This window comes from Poecilia reticulata, linkage group LG5 (genome assembly GCF_000633615.1).
Source record: "Poecilia reticulata strain Guanapo linkage group LG5, Guppy_female_1.0+MT, whole genome shotgun sequence".
Lineage (NCBI taxonomy): Eukaryota > Metazoa > Chordata > Actinopteri > Cyprinodontiformes > Poeciliidae > Poecilia > Poecilia reticulata.
In genome coordinates, this window is record NC_024335.1 from 25,095,421 (window position 1) to 25,114,776 (window position 19,356).

Here is a 19,356-nt window from a genome sequence, read left to right on the forward strand (position 1 = left end):
GAAGCGCCGTGAATATGGTCAGATCCGCCGGATCCACTTCTCTGGCTGCAATGCGCGCACCCGACACAGGGGGAACAGATTTTCACAGGGGAACAGAATTTCTCACAAGAACGGCCATAGCTATGGTGACGACAGATGCGGTTTGAGCCTTTTCCCCGAGTACAGACTGACAGGCTCAGTGAGCTCAAGTTAATGTCACAACCCGATACTGGTTGTTCTTTGGGTTCAGTTACACACATTTATTTTAACCATTATTAACTTGAAATTCCTCAAAAAATGTAATGAAATGTTAAATATGTTGGCAATCTGAAATATTTTAATAAATCTTACTGTAGTAGTTAGGAATAGGGGGATTTAGAAAACTGATCTTTCAGTACATTTATTCCTGGGAAGAAAATCCCATGTTAAAAGAAATAATTGATAATAAAAAGTACCTGGAGGCTCAATTTGTACTACCCTCTTACCAGGACAGCACTTAATCTTGTTCCATTTGTTCATTTCCCTTTACAAAGTCCTTTCTTATATTCTCTTCTTTGCAGATTTTTTTAAAGATGGTTTACAGTCACAACCATGACACATCTTGATTAGTTTATCAAAAATGTCCGGGTATTTCAAGGGATCTTTGAGCCGTCACTCGAACAAGGTTCCTAAAGCCTTTAGAAGAGAAACAGGCCTGTGACCTCTGACCTGAACCATGTAAACCAAGGGGGATGAGATGATTTTCCCCACATCTTCATCCTTTGTTGTATACAAGTCCAGGCTGGAATGTTTGTTGCCAAAAAGGGAAATTTAAGCTTAATCTCACCAAAGCATGTGGTTCCAGTTAAGTCAAATATTTGTCATGGTGGGAGAGAATTTTTTTTCCTAACATACTTGCTGACATTTTCCAAATTGACCCTCCTTCAGTTTAGTAGGCAATGGGAGAAAGAAATAGTTATGTCATATATCACCATATAAACAAATTCATGCATTAGAGGTTCCTGATCATAAAGTATACTTTTAAAAATGCTTTAGTTGCAATTATTGCTTGACACATTGATACTGTAAATAGCATTGCTTTGAAAATAATGCTTTGTTTGCATCTTGCACAGTGCTCTACTTTTATTTTGCAGGATTTCCTCATTAGTCTCAATGGATTTATTTTCAGAAAAAATAAAGCTAAAATAAAAAATAAAAAAAATTGTTAGGGATACTACGATTATGTTCTGTTCAGCTACAGAATAATGGATTATATATTTAATACAGTGGCATTTATGGTTCTTTAAAGTTAACTTTCTAATTAGTTTGTGCTTTCAAGCTGCAACCTGACAATGTTTCTTGAATATGTCACCCGTTTCTGCCACACAGCAAAACCGTCAGGATTCAGACTAAAAAGTCATTTTACATGTTGAGAGAAACAAAGAGCCCACATGGGAACAAACATTTTATTTAATAATGCAAACTGCAACATATGAATTATATTATTTATCCAAAGGAGCAAGGAAAAAGTCATATACCCGTGGCGAAAAAAAAAAATCACACAGTCTGTGTTAAATCTAAGTTCAACACAATATTTTCAACCTCAACCATAAAGGGAAAACTCACCCAAAAAAACTAAATGTACATTCCTTTAATGTCGGGCCGTTCGTTCTCACTTTGTGAACATCCTCGAGTCTTTTCCAGGACTTTCATCTTACCCCTGCAGACGGCGCAAAAAGGAAACCCAACTTCATGTCTAAGCCAGTGAATCATTAAGGGATACGGGCAAACGATCAGGTGCAAACATCTGCACTGGTAGGAGATAAAGAGCAGTTTCTTTTGAGAGGTGCACAAATATCTACTGTACTGAGTGACATTTTAGGATCTGTGAGGTGAATTCTTCAGGGTTTTTGCATCAGGAAGGCATCTTATCAAAGTTTCTCTACACACAAATATAGCTCAGGTGAAAACTGAACCTGAATCTGTTCAGCTATTGCTCAGATAAATAATATTTACTCTACAAGGAAAAAGATAAGCTTCACATTGTTCAGATGTAGGTCAAAGAAAAACAGTTATGAAATGTCAAAGTGACATTTTTTGGTTGGGAGAAARAAAAAAAAAAAAAAAAAAAAAAARAARGAAGAAWTCCYTKCGCCGTTGGTTTTTTTYTCAMACCACATCWGCRTCCAGTCTTGGAAAGTTTCGTAAAGGATTAGTTGATTAGCTGAAAAACCAGCCGAGTGACAAAAACAGTGACAGAAGTCTTTAGTAACTCTAGGAGGAGGGGGGAGGAAATAGCACCATGTTCACTGAGGGCAAGCCAGAAGGTAAAAAGGAGAAGCCACAGCAGACACAGAGTTCACGTGTGCGCTTCGGTGCTGCGGCTGGTGTAAAAACGACTGCTCGTCCTTCAACATCACGGTTTGGTCATCACTCGCCTCGGTCGTAATCGGGCTGTGTGCAGCTTATGCAAATATAGTCCTCTTTCTCGGCGCGCTCGGCAGACAGTCCCACACAGACCTGGTGGAACCACTGGTTACAGTTACCGTCACACTGGACCCAGTTCACCTGAAATGACAACAATACCAGGATGAATGTGACTAAAGACACTAAAGTGAAAGAAGGAGTTGAAGTCGGTGATTAAAACAGACCTCGTCGCCCTCGGGCTCTCTGCACCAGGGTGCAGCACACAGCGAGAAGTCCTCCTCCGAATCAGAAAGAGCCGGATCTGACGAGGTGTGCGAGGGGGAACTTGTCCTCTTCGACTCTTCGCTCCTTTCTTTGATCTTCTTCGGCTTCTTCTTGCGAGACTTTTTGGCCTTCTCGCTGTGCTGAGAGTCTGAACTGTCCTTCCGCCGTTTAGTCCTTTTGCTTTGTCCATTCACTTCCTTCTTCAGACTGGAGCCTCCGTTCTACAAACGTTTGAAAAACGCTTTATAAGCCCATTTTAGCTTGGCTTTCCATTGCATCATGAACATGATTCTTTGTTTTCAGAGCGACCCAAGCAAACCCGGAGGTCGATTTGTACCTTGTTGTGTCGGGGGCTCCCCTCGTCGGACTGCTCTGCCCCGTTCCTGCTGGGGGAGTTGTGTGAGGACGGCGGGGCCAGTTTGTACAGCAGATATCTGTACAGCTGTTCAGTCTCAGGCAGGGTGACCTGCAGCAGGAAACCCTCCACCATCAGCTCCTCCAGCTCAGGACCAAGTGCTGCAATAAATGCATTGCCATTACTATTAAAAAGAAACTAAAAAATAAAATAAAAACACTCTCCAGAGGACAGCTAACAACACAAACCTTGGAGTGGAATAGAGAGATGCTTTGTGTGAAATGAACCATTTATTTCCTGAGTCAAATATGAAGATGTTTTAGGTCCGAGTCGCCCCTGAAACACAATTTGTTTGCAGCGTTAGACAAACAGATCTCCTGACCGGCTTCAACAGAAATTCACCAACTTGAACTTTTCATCTTTTGATCATTTTTAATGCATTTTATTGGGTTTTGATTCATAACTTTAAAATCCAAGAAAAAAAAAAAAAAACGTGGTTTCCGAAATTTGTTATAAAGATCTGAAAAGCTCGGCGCGTCTATTCGGTCATTCTGGATTCATTCCAGAATGTTTCTACCATTTCTGTACGTCTACAGGGTGACATTTTTCCACCCATTCTTCTCCTGTGAACATAGTCTTGGCATAGATTCTCAGTTGGATTTAGAGCGGGACTTTGACTGGGCCAGTTGAACATGCTTTGGACTAAACCATTACATCTGTATTCATGTTAAACTCTCGGGGCTCTTGTAGCCTCAGATGGGTTTTCGTTTAGGATCAATTTGTGTTTTGCTCTCTCCATCTGTCCATCAACAAATGAATGAGTTTTATTTTTAAAACGAAACACTGCTTTGTGTTACTTTGTCATTAAAATCCCAATAAAATCCAATAAAGTTTGTGGGTTTAACATGGGAGAGATAAAAAAAAAAAAAAAAGTTCAAGAGGTTTGAATAGATTTGTAAGACGTTCAAACTCACCGTGGTTGGCACTCTCTCTAACAGGCCGTCGGTGCAGGCCTGCTGGACTTTGTGCTGCCACCTCACCGTCCTTTCGATGAGGAAGCGGAGCGCGTCTCCCTCTGGCAGACGAACCCGGATCCTCTGCAGCGAGGCCAGCAGCGGCAGAACCTTGTCCAGAGGAGGCTTCCTCGACCGCTGGCACAGTGGGCAGAGCCAGGCCTGGCCGTACTCCAGCTCTGCTGCCGTGGTGACGCAGTCGCGGTGAAAAATGTCTCGGCACAGCTCGCACTGAACCATGGCGCCTGAAGGGGCCTTTTGGCAAAGGCAGACAGTAAGTGCAGAGGAGTTTTCAGCAGGCAGACGTTTGGACTCGTTGGACGCTCTGAGCGCCAGCAGCAGCTCCATCTCCCTCTGCCGCACGTCAGCCAGAGCGCTCATCTGAAGAGGAGAGAAAGAAGATCGGATTAAAACAAACTCTGCCAACGAGCAGCAGACTCATTTACAACTGGAGTCGTCACAGGTCAAAAGTAACTTCAGCCACACTTCCTTCTGTGGCTGAAATTATTTCATTTATTTTTACATCACATTTATATTGTTTTTAATCTATATTTGACTCACCGTTTCATTGCAATCAGTTGTGTTTCCAATGAACAAAACTGTTAATTTTTTGTGTTCAAGCACTTATAGCTTGAATGTAAGCATCTAATGACTATTTTATTAAATCAATTATTCTGACAATTTACCAACTATTTAACTACTTAAGACTTTATACATTAGAAATGCATTAAATGACTAATAATTCAGTTTGGTTTTTAAATAAGAGACATTTTATTGCCTAAAATGCAACAACCTTTAGTGCACGGTTTAGCATTTGTAGCAAAGGATTCGTGTACTTCCAACATCAACATCGTGAAAAGCTCTGCCTTTTCCACTCATCAGCACAGTGTAGGACTGATCTGTTAATTATTTTTTAATAACTGATTAATAATTGGAAAGCAAAAGTTGCTTAATAGGATTTTTTTTTAACAGTGTGGAGCTATTACTATGCCGTTCGAGGAGTTCTGCGTGGAACACATTTACAGACAGAGGTTTTTGTCTCAACTCTTCAATGCAAAATGTATATTTTTAAATTTTTTGTCTCAATTACTATTGTAATTAAGGTAAGTGTGTTGCTCTTTCAGGAAATGGCATCTTTTTGAGTCTGTATGCTCCAGTTAATGCTTAGTCGGTCACGAAATTAGTTGATTATCAATAATCGATTAATCATGATTGATTGAACACTTGTTCGTGGTACTCACAGCAGACGGAGAGTCTTTGCTCTCAGACAGAGCTCTCTCCACGTCGCACACCGACTCCAGTTTTAGGGAAGCTTTTTTATTGAGCTGCAGAGCTTCTTTTACTTTTTTAGATCTGCACTTCTGATGCCCAGAACCGACGTCACATCTTGGGCAGAGGACCTGAAAACACGAAAAAAAACCCCCCAAAAACATCTTAATTATTTTTAACTACGAGTGGGAAGCAGGCTTGTACAGAATCGCACTCCAAAATCTCTTAACCTCGAGGAGCGACAGGGGAGAGTTTTTCAGTAGGAATGTTTTCGCTGCGCTCTCCTTCCAGCTCTGCACGTCGCTGATCAGAGCCTCCAGTCGGCCCAGCAGGTCGAGCCTCACCGGGATGCCGTCCGCTCTGAGAACCAGCTCAGAGAGGCTGTCCAGCACGGGGATCCGTCCCCCCATCTTAAAAACAAGAAAAACATTTTTATTTTAATGTCCAAACTCACTCACCCGTTTGAGGTGTACGGTAAAATAGTGTTTTACCTGGAGCATTTCTGCTTCGTTAAGCCACTTCTTGGCTTTAGCAACGACATCCTTCAGCTGCAGACAGTTGGGCAGATAAGCAGGGATGTTCTCCACTTCCTGTAAAGCATCATCGAGCGTCTCAATGCTGGGATACGGCCTACGAAGAGAAAGGAGACAGTCGTTGGCTGAGAGTTTTAATATCACATTCCCTTGTAATTCTGTGCTACATTAATACAAGATGAGGCATATGAGTCTCATAAATCTGCTTATTTAAAGCAGCTAGAGACCTTAAAGTTTTAGGTGTAGAGAAGCAAATTTAAACTCAATTAAAAAAAACAACAAAGTACAGGGTTTGCACACTTTTCCCACAGTAAAATTCAAGATCTTTTCAATCATTTTCAAGGCAAGTTGTACAGCTTTTTCAGCACCATATTTTGGAGAGAAAAAAAGTACAAATCAACTAAAAAAAAAAGAAGATAGTTTCAATTTACTATTATATGATATTTATTACAGTGATTAATACCTTGTGATAATATTCTACAGCAGGGAAAAGGTCAACTAATGAAATGTTATGTTTTGAAAAGTCTCTCTCACTCTACATCTGACTGATCTGAGAACAAAAACACACAAACAAAAAACAAATCCCCCAATTCAAAGATTGAGTCATGAGGTACAATAAATACTCATTACATTAAACAAATTGGTTAGTGTCGAGGTAAATGAGCGTCCAGCTCAAACAAAATGCTTCAGCACAATACGAATAATAAATTGACTTCCTGTAAAGACTCCTTTTTCCTAAAGGTTTATTACAACTTTATTGCAAAGCTGTACAGATAGAATATTAAGCACTTCCAAGGACTTTATAGCGAAATTGAGCACTTTCAGAACCTTGAAAAATCATCCAAGTGAAATTCAAGCATTGAAGGATTTCAAGCACCCTGACAACGAAACGTTCCTACCTGGCGTCCATGAGGCCGAGCACCCGCTCTTCCCACTGCTCCGACACGGTCAGCAGCTCCTGCAGGCGAGCCATGGCTCTCTCCACAGAGCTGTGGGGGGCCAGGCCCACTCCCTGGTCTATCAGCCTCCTCATGGTGTCCAGACATAGGCTGTCGGGCCGGCTGCTGGCTTGCTGGACCGCCTCCAGCCAGCGCGCCTGTTCCAGCCGCTCCCTCAGCAGCGGCAGCTGCGGCAGCTCCACGTCCAGGCCCAGACTCACATCCAGCAGCTCCTGCAGCTCCTGGGGGCTGGGCGCCTCGTCAGACAGCAGACGGTTGCTGCGCTGCTGGAAGTCGTCCACCCGGGTCAGCAGGTCCTGGAGGTCACAACAAGGGTTAGGTCGTTTCACATTATCTTTGTTTTTGCAGCGCAATGAAATATATAAGCCTCTTTGCATCTGTAAGAGCAAAGAAGAATGCATTTGGGGGGGGGGAGTTGGTACAAACACACAACTTTTCTATGAATATTGATTAAAATGTTTACTTTTAGTAAAGGAGCCTGTCGGATGTTGCATGGCAGGTTGTCCAGCTGTTGGACGAAGGACCTCAGCTCTTCCACAGTCAACTCGTTCTGGTTTTGGGACTTTCCTCCTCCAGAACGATACCTGATACACAATGAAAAACATTCAACACGACAGTAAAGAAAATGAGCCACGTCCTATGGATCTGTGGCAGAAAGATTAGGTTGTTATTCTAAACCAGCTTCGCTCTTTTGTTATAAAAGGCCAGAACAGAAGCAATGCTGGTTTAATTTCTAAATACCTGAACAGGTTGGCAAATACAGCCTATTAAAATCAAGTGTGGTAAATATTCGGGTTTTAAAAAGTCATGGTTCAGTACGTTTTCAGTGTGCTTCAATAGATAAAAATAAACAAAAATATAAAGAAAAAAAATATAAAGAAATACAAAATATTTCTTTTACTTTGGTTAGGTGGAAACAACAAATATGTAATTTCAGAAATTATTAAGTTTTTACTTTATAAAACATAAAAAAAAGTAGTAAAAAACACGTAATTGACTGGAGATTTGATTGGATTCGTACAAGTAGGTAGAGCCAATGCCTGATAGTCAAAATTTGCATAATCTATTTTTGAAAAATAAAAAAACCCCCACAACTTTGGCGTTGTTTTGATACTTTGATAATCCAGCAGTACCTGAATGCAGCACACACAGCTGTTGGGAAAACCTCTCTCATCACTGGGATTCCTCCAACTTTTGTTTTATAGGAAGTAAGGACTTTAATCCGATTGGCTGCAACAGGCAGCCGTCTGGATGTGAGCCCATTTTCCTCCAGTACCACTGATGTTTACATCTCCTGCTGTTCTGGGTGTTTCCTGGTTTAAATACTCCTACATCTCTACTACCAACACATCATTTATAACAAATAAAACCCTGCCCACTTCAGTGAAAAAAGCCTGATTAATACCTAGTTTGATTGACTACAAAACAGAATATTTCCCTCCTTATGGTTTAGCAGGAATGCAGCTGGATCGGTCCAGCCGCACCTCAAGCTTATTTTTAGTACCTCGTCTGCCTCTTCCCGTTGAGAAGCTGCTGTGCCATCACAGCAACTTTATCAGCCTCGGAGGCGACGGTGCGCAGCTGATCCAGGAGGCTAATTTTAGGGAAAGCCTTGGTTTCAGCTTGCTCCACTAAGCTGTGAAGTTCCTCCAAACCTGAGCAGAAAGCAGAATTGTGTCTCAGGAAACACGAAGAGCAAAACCAATTGTTAAAACGTCTCAGAGTGACGTTTCATGAAGGTTATGTGGCACCTTTTTTCTTGGCTCCTTTGTTCTCCACAATGTCTTCAACAGCAGAGAGCCACTCCTTGTAGGACTCCGACCGCAGCTTCACTGACTCCATCAGCGGATATAATTTGTCGAGGGTAAACTTAAAACTGTTGGAAAAGATGACACGAGCTGTAATTATTTTTGATTTAACAAACGTCTCCAGAGCCATTATTTAATAAAACTCAGCAAATGTTAGGGTACATTTTAAAAGAACTTGTTTACTTTTACCCAAGATTTCTGAATGAAATCAAAAATCTCAATAAACGACATGACAGTAAAATTCACAGGTGACTTTTCTTCAGTTGTTTTGGTTACTGGAGACTCACTGGAGTGTGAGGTTGCTATGGGGACAGGAGCAGAGGTGTTGGGCGTGGTACAAACAAGCCATCTTGTCAGGACTGCAGGAGCAAACGATGCCAGACAAGTAGCAGGTGGTCCGACACTTGCAGCACTGCCGCCCCTCATCTGGGAGCAGCTCGTAATCAACTTGTCGAGACTGCACCACGCCCTGGAGACAAACATCCAGACATCAGAGCCACGGAGGAGAAAATGAAGCCAAACGCAGCATCGGTGCACACAATGCAGGTTTCCTACAAGTTGGTTTGAACATCGCCTTCAAACCAAGTTTTGTTCATCCTCCTGTCTTTAAAGTAAATTAAACCCCGAAGCGTTACGCTTCTCACCATTTTGTCGATCTTTTCTCGTAGCTTCCTCTCCTCCTGGATCATGGTGGTCATGTCCTCCAGCAGTGCCGACGCCAGCTCCACATCCATCGTGTCTGCTTTGAAGGCCATGTTGCAAATCATCTCGTCGTGGGAGAAGACACAGTATCTGCTCAGCTGACGGTAATGGTCCACGCAGTTACGGCCAATGGGCATCTGCCAGAAAACACGAAAGCGAGATCAGTTGAAAGAATGAAAACCAGCATCAGTGCATGAGACTGGTTGTATATCCCCAACGCGTTTTGACAAAAAAAATAAATAAATAAAAGAAAAAAATCTGTTCACGTTAGATGTCTCCAAAAGAACAAAAATCACATTTACGTTAAATTAAAGAACCTATTCCTTAAGAACTGGTTCAAAGGGATTATACCAGTCGACTCATATGCAGATATAATCTTTTGCTGTACAAGCAGGACTCCTCACCCAGTCCATGGTGCAGAAGTTGACAGCTTCAGCAAAGTTGAAGCCCTGATTGAATCCGCTGTGATAAGCTCTGGGGAAAGTGATCACGAACTCGCCTGCACACTGGTTGGTGCGGTAGATCTACACACAGCCAGAAAAATGTAGATTTATTTCATGCTACATTGTGAATAAAAAAAAAAATGCAATTATGATTGATAATTTATGCCAGTTTTGCGTTCTTTAATGAGCGGCACTAAATGAGCGTTAAAGCTGAGCAGATTACCGGGACGCCGTTGTTCATCAGCGTGTTGGGATTCATGATGGTCACGAGCTGATGGAGCAGGTCAGGCTGAGACTCAAACAGCTCCGGAGCCAGTTTCTTCATGACGGACTCCAGGTGCTCTGCAGCATAACCAGGAGCTCCGTACCACGTTTTTGGCTCACCCCTTCACACAAGACAAACAACTTCATTAGAAAGAACGAAGACTTTCATTTAAGTTTATCCATCTATACCAGATCATTTTACATTAATTAACGTATTGTTGAAACATTTTATGAAGATGGAACGTGCACAGAAAAAACTGGCTACTTTTCAGCCAAGCTGCCAGGTCAGAAAAGAAATACAGTCATCCGTTTTCAGTATGGATGCAATGTAACAACGTAGCAGAAAGGCTGAAGGTGATACACCAAAGTTGCTGGGTTGCGTCCTTTAAAGGGCTTTTGAATCTAGGGAGATACATTTAGAATATTGTAAATTGCAGTTCTCTAAAGGAGATTGTAATTTGTTAAAATCTGCATCAGCAAAAAACAAACTAAGGTGAGCCATAAACACATCTCACGCATCTGAACCTGCAAAGTCAGCCACAAAACAACAACCGTTCCCAGTGTAAGGTGAATACAATGTTGTAGCAAGGCAGCAGAGGGTTCTTTACCAGTGAAGGTAGTTTATGGAGTAGCTCCAGTGATCCTCAATGTGCCAGCAGAAAGAAGAGAAGCACATCCCCACGTAAAGCCAGGGAACCTTCATCCCACAGATGTCGGCTGTAATGTGAGTCAGCACCGAGGCGTCCAGCACCGGCATGTTGTTCAGGTTCCAGCCGCTGGTCAGGTAATGCTGTGGGACAGACACAGGTCTCAGCACTCCGCCTCCACTACACACTCAGATCGAGCCAAGAAAATAACTCCTCCCTAACCCGCATCAATATCACAAAGTATGAGCTCTTTTTTTTTTTTTCCCCTTTCCTTTCTTTGCAGCCATCAAGAAGTTAACCTTTTCGTTTTTGTAGAAATCATATTTCCAAACAAAAGTGGCTCAATGTGATCGTTTACTAATGAGAAAGGAAAAATAACACCTCGCTCCAACAGTAGAGAAGTGTACTATCCTGAGAGACAAACAATACCTCGTCCTCCGGAGAGACTTCAAAATGGCTGTTTCTCACGGGAAAACCACTCCCAAACTCCTTGGAGGCGATGTCTGCTCCGTACTCCACAGTGACGTCTTCCTCAATGGTGCTGACAAGTCGCCAAAACTCCTTCTCCACCAGCTCAGTAGGAACCATCTGAAAATGAAAACACATTATTGCCGCATACCTGCTGATTCTGAACCAAAACAACTGAATCAGATTTTTAAAAAATCCGAATTAGTCCATTATGTCATCTCTTTTGTTGTCTGCCCTCTTTTAGGCGTGAACCAGACTCTTCACCACTAATCTGTGTATAACAGGTATAAGCCCCCGATCACACACAAACCATTTTAAAGGCATGCCATCAGTGCCTTTGTTTAGATTTACTCATATCATCAGTAACAAACGCTAAAATTGGTTCCTGTGAGATGGGAAAGAATGTATTTGACCAACAACTTGAAATTGGACAGAACATTTTCATGTAGCACACATGAAATCTTTGTATCTTATTGTACTATTTTACCAAATTATGTTAACAACCTTGGTGCACTTAACTGTTTGAGTTTATGAACTGTGATGTAAAGTATTTTAAAAACAGATAAGTCGCTCGTAACCAGAGCCCCAGCTGCAGTTTTTAGACAAGGTCCAATTAATTTTAGAGATTTATCCATCAACGTGTTCATTTACAAAGCTGCCCTGTTCTGCTGGACCAAAACTGAAATCACTGAAAACCTTTTCAGGCCCATGCTAAAACCAGTTGAACTGATTTTATGATGGTTATAATTACCTGTCCACTTCACCAATTCCTCCTTAAAAATCTAAATAACTCCCATCCTCATAATTACTGCAAATTAAGCCGCCAAAACAACAATATTAGGGAAGAGAGCAACACAAAGCCCAGGATCCTTTACAAGATAAACTGCAAGTACACACAGTGATGTAAGCTTACATGAACTGGCATGTTGAAGTAATCAGACTTGAACGAGTCAGCCATGTCCCCAAAAGCTTGGAGGGTGTAGCTCCTGCTGGCTTGCTCAAACCCAAATGCTACAGGAGGTTTACCACATTCCTGCAAAACAGATGGAAACAACAACAGATGCTCAACGTAATCAGGCCTCCCGGGAGTTTGGTTGTAGAATCCCAGTTAGGAGCAGACACCAGCAGCTCACCTGAGCCAGGCACTTGGGGCACCTCCAGTCACCTTTAGGGACGTCGTGAAGGGGCGGGATGAGACAAAAGATGTGGTAGCTGTCGTCGCAGCCGTCGCACAACAACAAGCGGTCCTCTGAACTCCCACTACCACATATCAGGCACATGTACTGGTCCACCTACGGAGAGACAAACGACGACGGACTTGTAACTTCCAAGCAGCAAAAACAAGACTAAAACAGTTCTGCCTCAGTTGAAAGCATAAACCATTTACTTTATTTTGTGGAGGTTTGTTTATTTTATTTAAATCGGTTTCTTCGTGTTCTGTTGGGTCCGCATGTTCGGTTGGCTCCTGTTTTATTTCAGTGACTGCCATTCTCACTGAAAGACAAGGATGGACATCCAACAGACACTTTAGGAGTCTCTAAAAACAGAACCAGACATTTCATTTTTCCATTTATTACTCCTACCAGGTTCTGGTTTGCCAACATAGGTTCCCATTCTCCTCCTCAGATTGGGGCGATTCTCACAAATTTCACCAGGTTCCTTTTTGAAAGAGAGCCGCTGCAGTCATAAAGGAAGAAACGGACAGAAACAGAGAGAGTTTGACCAGTAAGACAAGCAAAACCACTGAACAGGTCAACTACTTTTAAAACTGGGTCGCCAGCTTGTTTGTGGTGTAAGTATCTCATGCTGTGGTCAAAAGAAGCTACAATTTAAGTTAAATGGATACAGGTAAAACAGAATAAAAAAAAGCATTTAAACATTTCCAATTTCATCTTCAGGGTTTTGGATTATTCATATGACAACATTAGAAAATAAACAAGTTTTTTTCCCCCTGATTAATCCTTCAAGGGTCACATATTTATTTCTTTTTTTAATAGCCTCCACTGCAGGACACTGTCAGTCAGACGGATCCAGAGGCTGGTTGGAAAAATCCAAGATGATCGCTGTGAGTGAGGCAATAAAAACCTTCATTTACAAATATGTTGGGTGCTTATGCTTTCACCAGCTGTGCACTATTGCCGTCAATCGGCAATAGTGAAACTAACTTGTACATTTAAGTCGCAGGAGAACTGACAAGAAAACAAATCCGACAGACTTACTTCAGATCGCATTCGTTTAGCCCGGCGAGCGATGCTGCAGGTCTCTTGGGGCTGCACAGACTGGCGCTGTGGCAGGTCATGTGGCGTGTACTCCTTGTCTTTAGTGTCGTTGGTCAAGGTGGCCTTCTAAAGGACCAACAGGACAATTTGGTGTCAAAATATAATATAACAATACCTTAAAGGTCACCTGTGTTGAAATATATCAAAGTTTTAAAAGGTAATGGCTTCAAAACAGGTAAAGTTTCCTTTGCAGTGCATAAATTGAGCAGAACATTTCCCTGCTGTATGAAGTATAAAGAAGCAGCATGTTTGACAAACAGATAGTTATCAGAAATGATAGCCTGGACAATTAAAAACATAAAATCAGCTTGTTACATTTGTGTTGCTCCATAAAAACAAGAATAGAAAAAAGGTGATATTCTGTCAAACACACACCTGAAAAAAAAAAGTATGAATCAAAAATAATAAATGTTACAAGATAATATTTTGATGTTTATGTTTTGCATCTTTTTCAGCAGCTTTTCAGTTCCAAATAAAAGAAACTAAAACAAATCCAAGAGTTATCTATGAAAGATTATTACATTTATTTTACAAAAAGAAAAAAAAAAACAGTTTAGTAGTCCACTTTGACTTCATAACATCACATCATGGAGCTTAAAAGTGAGTTGTAAGGGCTTATAGAATAGTCCAATAAACTTCTACACAGCTGTAAGCAATAAGAGTGATGACTGGTGCAGCGAATAGGAAACAGGTGATGGAACGTACAGGCAGATTGGATCCAATCTGGAACAGGTTATATGGGTAGAGGACCCGCTCATAATGCGCCCGCAGATGAGAGCCGATGGCCTTGCCAGGAGCGAATCCCATCTTGACTGATATCTTAGTCCAGCGGCGTTCTCTGCAAACCGCGTCAAAGCCTCCCTCTTCATTTACCAACTTAAACAAAAAGCAAGTGAAAATGTTTGAAAGAGGACTGTTATTATGAGAGGGCAAATTGGTAAACATTTGAACAAAAGTGTAAAAAATTAGAACTCAAATAATTCAGCGATGTCTTCTGTGCACAGCTGCACTTACATTTGTCATCATCTAACTCACCTTATTGAGTTGGTACAGATCTAAAATCTTTCTTTCGACATGAGGAATTTTCAGAGTGCATCCTTGGAGCTCCCAGAATTTAGCAATTTGATCCAGGAAGTTGAGTTTGACTCTAGTCTGAGCCTAGAGGAAAAACAAATAAATCACTGAATAAAGCCGTGCATACCAAAACAAAAACAGGCCGTCTTAGAGAAACTAAGCTATTCATTCTCACTGGGCGAGAGAAGCATGAACATAGTGAGGAATTAATCAAAAAGATGGTTTTATGCTCAACTTTTATACACAAGTACTTAAATGCAACAAATAAAAATACCTCCAACTCATTAAGCCTTTGTATTCGTGGCGTGAACTTTAGTCTGTCAACATCACAAGCAAAAGGTGGCTGCCATTCCTGCAGGAAAGAAAAAAACATAACAATAAAGGTTGGTTTTTGTGGCTACAGAGAAATTGTTGCCTGAACATACCAGGTACAGGAGAAAGAAAAAAAAAAAAAGTTTGTGTTTAGGAAACCGTGCCCAAAGAATCGCAAATTCCCTGTCACTTTGGTTAATCTGTGCCGAAGGTTTTGCGATAAGACATTATTTTGTTTGAGAAATTGCAATGGACCATTGTTTGGGTCCTGTGACTGGAATGTTGAACAAATTCTCAGTCCAGCTCTCAACCCCCAATCCCCCAAAATGAACCCAAACTGTTGAAACGGAACCAAAAAAAGAAAACATCTTCAGCCAAAACTGGAATCCCTATAATCTTTTAATAAAACAACATGTACACTGACCTCTCAGGGGACAATATTTAATAAATATACAAACAAAGAAATGACAGCATTTCTTTGTTTTGTTATTATTGCTGGAATGACATTATCAGGGAACATAAATGTATAATGTGTCAATGTCTGGTGACATTCCAGTATAACGGCATTTATATTTTTGAAATATTAAAAAGCAGAATGTTGAAAGTCAACACATGCTCAACACATACATAATCATTACTGTTGCCTATCAGTGTGAACAGATTCACTGAACCTGGAAAAAGTGCAAAAACGTGGATGCAGTTTTCAAAAGCTGGGTGTCTACAACCTCTTTTTATTGCCCTCCTGCTACTTTTGGGCTCAGCATTAACCAACTAAGTATACAATAAGTTCATGCGATACTTTTTAATAATTAAATAAGCAGCAGAAATGCTAATTAAAATAACCGCTTTATTAAAATGACTGATTACTTTGCATGACAAATGAATTCCTGCAAACCAAAACAGATAAGAGCCACAGGGAGGCAGATGCTGAAGCGTATTGGTCGCTGCTACCAGTCTAAACATTGTGATTCTTATTATCAAACTCTTAAGCAGCATTTCTCTCACACACCAAATATTTCCTACAAGTCTCGAGAACAGAGTTGTGGTCCAACAATCAGCAAATGAATTTCAGCTGTGCGTTGTTAAAAGTGTTATGGCACACTTCCTTGTACGACTGAGAGGATTTGCAAACGAGTATAAAACGACTGGTGAAAATTTGTCCTGGAGTGTGAAGGGAAGCTGGGCCTCTCTCACTAAGAGCATGATTATAGTAAACATTGAAATATTCCAGGTTTTGCTGGAAGGACTGTATTAGAATGAATAAAACTAGCAAAAAAAAGGATGAAATGTCTTGATTTCAGACAAAGGACGCTATTGAAGGCGTGCCATGGGGTTCTTTAGTAACCTTTAGCCCAGTTTAAATATATTCTTAGACAAACTAAACAGAAGCGGAAGCCACCACAATGCTTTTTCTTTCATATATGGATGATTTAAAGTCATGACCTGAAGTTCTTCTACTGTAGTATGTTAACACAGTGATGGAAGCTAAAAGAAACCCGTTATTGTTCAAGAAACCAGTTATTTTATGTACACATTTCTTTGTCAATAATAAAGCGATGTTTGGAAAGTTATTCATTGCACTTAACGGGTGTAGTTTGACCACTCCTACTCCTGTTTTGCCTATATTAATTAAAATCCAGGAATTGTTTCTGTCCAGGGTTAGTGACCAACAAAAGCACACTGATTAAGTCCCAAACAGCTCAACTTGGTTCAGAAACAGCATTTTTAGAAACAGCTTTTAAAATGCTTTCATTTTCAGTTTTTAAGAGTCATTTTTAACAACTCTCATTGTGATATTGTTCTTCCAAGATGACACTAGGATAACTCCTCATTCCTAAAAATATTCCATGTAAAATAGACAAAAAGATAAAAATAAAAAAACACTGTTTACTATACGTCTACAAAATAACACAAAGCAGGCTTAAAAACATTTCTAACCTGCACAGAACCCTGGAGGAAATTCTTACCACATACTCTGCACCCAGAAATCTCTGATCAGAAACAGGTTGTGGTGAAATGTTTACTTCCGCTTCAAAAACTTTTTTTTTTTGAAGAGAGGGGAAAAAAAAAAAAAGAAAAACGGAAATAAAATGGAGCAAAGAGGTTGCCTGAGGAAAGCTCTAAACACAGACTACTATATATAGAGGCGTCAAACAGCGTTAAACTCTCCTTTCAGAAACAAAACGACTTTATTAAAAGCTCAAACAAGCGACTAGATACCTGGAAGATACTTTCAAGAGTTAAACATACTCTTCAATGGAAATTGTAGATTAGTTACTCGTCTATTTGCAACATGATCATCGAGTTCTTATGTGTTTATTTTAAATAAACACTGTACTGTGACAGATCCAAGTGCACATGTGCAAATAAAAACTAAATTAAAAATTGCATTAGTTAATCTTAATTCACTTCTTCTGCTGATGAGCTAGCCATCAGCAGTCAATCTTTGTTCAAACCTTCTCTCAGTGGCCTTTGTTTACATGAGCTGGGCTTTTTTTTTTTTTCTACCATTGGATGAGCAAACACTGAAAAGCAGTCACCCCACCCACCGGGTTTTGATAACAATTCAGTTCCTTGTAGCCCTGGCTGTCTGGTTAGACCGTGCAAAGTGGGCCTTTTACTGCTTCCAAATTTCTGCAGGACACCACTGCCACGTTATGTGAAAATACACAGGCCCCACAAAACCCCTTTCATCCAGGGCATAATAATGACAAAGGGGAATACAAGCCAGAGACACACAGCAGTCATGCAGAGATAATTTGTTTGGGCAGAATCTGCGTTTTATCTAATGCAAGTTACTGTTTGGGCACACCCTTCAAGAAGGTCTCTGCAATTTGTTATATATATATATTTAAAAAAAGGGGGTCAAATTGAGATTAATTTGTTTTGCCAATCCTTTTAATATATGGATAAATTATTATTTTTTGAAATTGGAAATGTTTGTCAGCTATGAAATGTCAGTGGTGTGGAATATGGTATAAAACCCAGCCATTTATCCCGAGCTCTAAAAATAGTCAGTTTGCGAGAATTAAAAAAAAAAAAGAAAAAAAAAAAGGTTAAGTCTTTGTGCCCTAAACATTTAACAACATCGATCATCGCACATCGGGTGAAGAGATGCCACACAAAAAGGCAAGCAAATAAACAATAAGTGTCCATTAAGTGTCCAGTTTGAGAGACTCTTTTCACTCCATAAACAGTTGGTCACCGAGCACGTACGTTAATGTCAGACAACTGCAGCTTTAAACAGGCCCAACTCTCGCTTCATGCTGGCTAAATCTGTCAAATCCAGCCCACTAAACTTCAGTTTTACATTGAAATACGTTAATAGTCAAATAAACAGTTCAAAATTTTTAGACTCTTCTTTTGCCCTTCCCTTTTTTTCTCTCTCTTTCTCTGGGGGGCCCCCGACTCCAGGAAGCACTTGATTCTGCGCAAATGTAAACAATTTACATTATATTTGCTTACTGGCAAACTTCAACGTTTCTATTATCGTTTTAAAATCTGTCGCATTTTTCACAGAGTGCATCATTAAAGGAAGGTCAATTTTCTTTTGGGGGGGGGGGGTTAATTTGGATGGAGACACAGATTTCCTCCCGTCTGAAAAAGCTGCTGACCGTTGGTGCCAGCAACTCCAGCTCGGGCTAGCTTACAACGGAGCCGCAATCCGCCATGTTGAAAGCCGTCTAAAAACACAACTTTGTCTGCTAAAATTACCCCCCCCCCCCAACAGCCGCGACCACGGCAGCACGCAACAAACTCTAACAATTCGGAATAAATGAAAGAGAAGAAAGATAATCACCGGTGGTGGTCGGATTTTGCAGATGCCAGTTTTCTCCGCAATTGGTCGTATTTTGTTGATGTACGCAAAAGGGTCGGCGAATTCCTCCCAGCTGGGCTCAAAAACAGGGCACTCCGGGGGAGGAATAAACTCGTTCAGCTGCGGTTGAGTCATTGTTGCATCTTTGATAAGGCTCCGGATGAAAATATGTGGGGAAACGGCTTGCTCACACCGGTTGTATTCGCTTTGAATTTCTGTCTTTCAATTCATGTCCACTCTCTACTCATTGAACTCAAAGACGTATTATCCAGTTGGACACGAGCTGGTGAGCAGTGCGCTTCCGCTACGAGAGGTAGACACCCAAGAGTACGGACGTATCTCACAAAAGAACATACATCACGGCTTTTTATCGACTAAACAGACTGTTTGTGCGTTTATCTTTTATTTGAATGGACTATTTTTGTAGTTTATCTGAATTACAATCAGTTTATATCACAGAATATAAATGGCTGAGAAACCACACAGAGATAATCCCAGTCTGACTTGAAACAGTTAAAAACTAAAACAGTAGGGGAAATTGTTTTGACTACTAACACATTGATGAGGTTTAATTCCTTATCGGTTCCGTGTTCATGTCAAAAAATTATGGCCGTGTTTGATTCGTTCATTTTTCTGGCACGGCGGTGCACAGCATTCAGTAGCTTCACAAATAAACCGATGAGATGAGCTTACAGCTCCATAGGCCGCCCGGTTGCGCTGAATGAATAGATTTATCAGACTGTACTCTGTGTTTGCTATTCGAA

General features: G+C 40.8%; 1 protein-coding gene across 1 annotated transcript; it reads right to left on the bottom strand.

The window, feature by feature from the left end:
- Positions 1-2,127: 2,127 nt before the first annotated feature.
- Positions 2,128-18,882, bottom strand: kdm5ba (lysine demethylase 5Ba). Its single transcript, XM_008409990.2, has 27 exons — positions 18,575-18,882; positions 14,738-14,815; positions 14,425-14,547; positions 14,095-14,265; positions 13,330-13,455; positions 12,694-12,787; positions 12,498-12,604; positions 12,244-12,402; positions 12,024-12,143; positions 11,072-11,230; positions 10,604-10,785; positions 9,955-10,117; positions 9,693-9,812; positions 9,231-9,425; positions 8,874-9,055; positions 8,530-8,654; positions 8,283-8,433; positions 7,242-7,362; positions 6,719-7,074; positions 5,778-5,916; positions 5,517-5,696; positions 5,259-5,417; positions 3,979-4,398; positions 3,253-3,340; positions 2,987-3,165; positions 2,610-2,870; positions 2,128-2,526 (listed from the first exon to the last, which is right to left on the bottom strand). Exons 1-27 carry the CDS (start codon positions 18,725-18,727, stop codon positions 2,389-2,391), a joined length of 4,449 nt encoding a protein of 1,482 aa, XP_008408212.1. The 5' UTR covers positions 18,728-18,882; the 3' UTR covers positions 2,128-2,388.
- Between the last annotated feature and the right edge of the window lie 474 nt (positions 18,883-19,356).